This window comes from Hesperophylax consimilis, chromosome 22 (genome assembly GCF_061612785.1).
Source record: "Hesperophylax consimilis isolate HC1 chromosome 22, BYU_Hcon_1.0, whole genome shotgun sequence".
NCBI classification, from domain to species: domain Eukaryota; kingdom Metazoa; phylum Arthropoda; class Insecta; order Trichoptera; family Limnephilidae; genus Hesperophylax; species Hesperophylax consimilis.
In genome coordinates, this window is record NC_142857.1 from 3040635 (window position 1) to 3044318 (window position 3684).

At 38.8% G+C, this 3684-nt stretch overlaps 1 protein-coding gene across 1 annotated transcript; it reads left to right on the top strand.

Moving 5' to 3' along the window:
• Window positions 1-1027: 1027 nt before the first annotated feature.
• LOC149412653 (uncharacterized) lies at window positions 1028-3479 on the top strand. The gene is made up of 2 exons (XM_089645568.1): window positions 1028-1109; window positions 2585-3479. The coding sequence occupies exons 1-2, from the start codon at window positions 1098-1100 to the stop codon at window positions 3209-3211; spliced, it is 639 nt and encodes a 212-aa protein (XP_089501694.1). The 5' UTR covers window positions 1028-1097; the 3' UTR covers window positions 3212-3479.
• The last annotated feature ends 205 nt before the right edge of the window (window positions 3480-3684 follow it).

A 3684-nucleotide genomic window follows, 5' to 3' on the forward strand; every position in this document is an offset into this window, starting at 1 on the left:
TTATTTATTTATTGGACAATTTGTATAGCGCCGCTTTTGTGAGATATCACCTCAGGGGTGCTTTACAGTTGATGCCGGATTACAAAAAATATAAATAGTACAAAAATAAAGTGAAGTTAAGTTAAGCAAAATGAAGTACAGGAACAGGTGACACGAAGATAGAAGATGGAGACTCTGCAGCAAGAATCCTAGTTGGTGAGGAAACTGGTCCAGCTGCTTGCAGCGAAAGAATCCACCGCATCCACCAACAGTGCCAGCACGAGGTTCGTCATCCGTCCAGGTATGTGTCTGCTGCTAACAAAGCGCTGACACAATATCCTCTCACAGATACCAGACCTTGGCAGCACCGCTGTGACGTTCGACGAATATAGAAAATGGAGACTCTGCAGCAAGAATCTTTGGTGGTGAAGAAACTGGACCAGCTGATGCAGCGAGAGAGTCCACCGCATCCACCAACAGTGCCAGCAAGAGGTTCGTCATACGTCCAGGTGTCTGCTGCTAAAGCGCTGACACCTCACATAGATAAAAGACCCTGGCAGCACTGCTGTGACGTTCGGCAAGTCATATTATGTATTAATTTCTCCCGGCCCATACGCATCAATTATTTAAATACTTAAAATTATATACATTACTCTTTTCAAACAAAACAAAAATGTGTGTTCTGATAAGATAATATTTTATAAAATATCACTTTCGTTAAAGAATTTGCACCCAGCCTCCAAATAAAAAATCCTAGACACTTAATTTATGTAACTTTTTTTTCATAGCTTTAATTTATAGAGCAGAAGGACGCATTAATAAAACTTAACATAAAACTGATACATCATGAATAACGATCCAAATTAGCATCTTTTTTTCTGCTCTACATCCACTTAGCATCGGAACTGGTTTATTCGCATACCTTCGACTGCGACACAAAAAAAACTTTATGGATTCCAAAGACCTAGTAATTAAGTAGGTGTTTGTGGACCTACCATTTCTTTTTTAATCTGTTCCCCCTCCCATTGGAAGGATGCTGACAGTATAAAGCCTCCGTAGCTTCTCTGGTCACATCACAAGCAGTTTTCATCTCAGAAAAGGCTCACTCATCTCTCAACATGAACTTCCTGGTGAGTACTGATCTAATAAGTGTTCTGAACTATCTTTCTGGTATTTGTCTTCATCAGAAATTGCTCTAATTGTTCCGATTTATTTCTTGCCAATATTTTAATTAATTTTCAATTCTCTTACTGTAATTGGTTTTTTTTTTAAATTTGCCTTAATTTAGAACAATTTGATGCATAGATTGTATCGTATTTGAATTATATTGCCGAAATGTTTAATCGTTCCGAATTATTTGTTAGTGTCTTTAGAGTTTTCCTTTCATCAAACTTTCTGGTATTCGGATTTCTTAGAAATTCACTCTTATTTGATACTTGACGTAAACCCGGCGTTGCTCGGGGTTATGAATGTTTTCTAGTAAATTTTTAAAATTGTGAATTCTAGTGTACCTGAAAAATGTTTCTCTTTTAAAGTAGACATAACATTATTATGAAGAATTGATTACTTTTGTTTCACTTGATCGTGCCATGTCTTTCTCGGGCGTCCTTAGCTTCCACCATTCACTACTGTATACCACATTGTTGTTATAAAAAAACTACAGTATAAAGACTTTCATTAGTATCGCTGTATCTCATTCCAGTGCAGATATAGTGCGTTAAGTCTTCCTCGGGCGTCCCCGATTTCTTCGACCATTCAAACCACTCTTTAAATACTCTTGACACTAATAAAAACAAATCCTGAAATTTTAAGCGGAACCCGTCCAGTAGTTTTGATCTATATAGAGGACCAACAAAGAAACTTTCAGTATACGGTAGTTTGAATTGTGCTTGAAATTGGTCACTTAACAATAATTGATTTTCGGAATGTCTAATAACCATCGTTCTAAATTACTTTTCTACCCTTTTAGTGCTTTAATTTATCGTCTTTAGTCTAATTCAATACTGACTCAATATCATCAGTTAGTATTATCATGATAGTATTTTGTTATTTTACTCCAAAATATTTGTTAGATATATTTTTGAGTATTCCAATATCAGTTATCTCTTTATTAATCCAATTTTAGTATTTGTTTTATTTCGATTTTGTCGCTGTCACTTATTAATTAATAGTATTGTTAGAGGTGGAAGTTATAATGTTGTATTTTAGGAAGGAAGGTAAAAAATGTTATCTTGTTCGATTCCGTACATTAATTTTTAAAAGTAGGCAATCTGCAATTTGCATAGCTGAATTTTATCTTTAAGTAAAATGGAACTGATGAAAAATTTAGCTAACAATGAACACGAACAATGCTATTTCGTTGTTACGTCAAAAAATCATGTGTCTAAAAATAAACCCAGGGGAAATAAATTAAATAACATAAAACAAGTTTTTGCAGCAGCAGATAAAAATTAAGTCCAAGCTTAAAAATTAACAAAAAAAAATTAGAAAAAACACGATGTAACAAACTGAACCTGTTTAGACAATTTGGGTGTGGCTCTTAAAGTAAATTATTTAATTTTAGTTTGTATTTCAATCGTGCTAATTTTGATTTACTTTTGTCCAGTTTTTCGCAACCTTCCTGTGCGTCGGAGTCGTGGTCTTCGCCGAAGATGATGGCCAATGGAAGGGAGAGGGTCTGGCCGAGAGCCAGGACCTCGGATACGGAGTCTACGGAGTCCCCACCCTCTACGCCGGAGCCTACCACGGAGTCTACGCTCACGGAGGTGCCCCCATCGGAGCTGACGGTCGCGTCGTAGACACACCCGAGGTAGCCCACGCCAAGGCCGCTCACTTTGCCGCCAAGGCTGCTGCCACCAACGGAGCTTACAGTCCTCTTGCCTACGCCGCCGTACCCTCTGTTTATGGAGCATACTCTCCCCTGACTTATGCCGCCTATGGATCTTACGCTCATGGAGGTGCCCCCATTGGAGCTGACGGACGCGTCGTCGACACCCCTGAGGTAGCTCAGGCCAAGGCTGCTCACTTTGCCGCTAAGTCCGCTGCCGTCGGTGGTGTCTACGGATATCCCACTGTCTATGGAGCTTACTCCCCCCTCGCCTATTCTGCCTACGGCACATACGCCTATGGAGGTGCCCCCATCGGAGCTGATGGACGCGTCGTAGACACTCCTGAAGTAGCTCAAGCCAAGGCCGCCCACTTCGCCGCCAAGGCCCACGCCACCCATTACTAAGTTCTGACCACTGCCGACATCCTGCCTTTATGTGATTGAATTTGTGAAAACATCGGTTCTGGTGTGCGTAAATGTACACTTTTCAATGAAATTAAAGTGCTTCGCATGGATATTCTGTGTTCCTTGGAGGAACCTATATTTTCATAGGTTTTTTTACAGTGTCTTAAAGAATATTTGTGATAAGTTATATTTTTAATATTTGTAAATATTTGTCATATTGCACACCGTTTTAAAACCAACGAATATAATATCTAATGAACATTAAAAATTATTGTGTTTGATTGTTGAATGCTAGCTTGATCTGAGTGAAAAAAAAACTACCAGTATCATCCTGGCGTAAGAACACCATCGAAAATTTAAATTTAGCTTAAAATGGCTTTAACCTAATTTGTTCACAAATCCGAATAGCCAGGTACTTCTCTCTCTTTTGCACCTTCACACAGCTTCAAAACACACCCCGATTGGGGATGAAA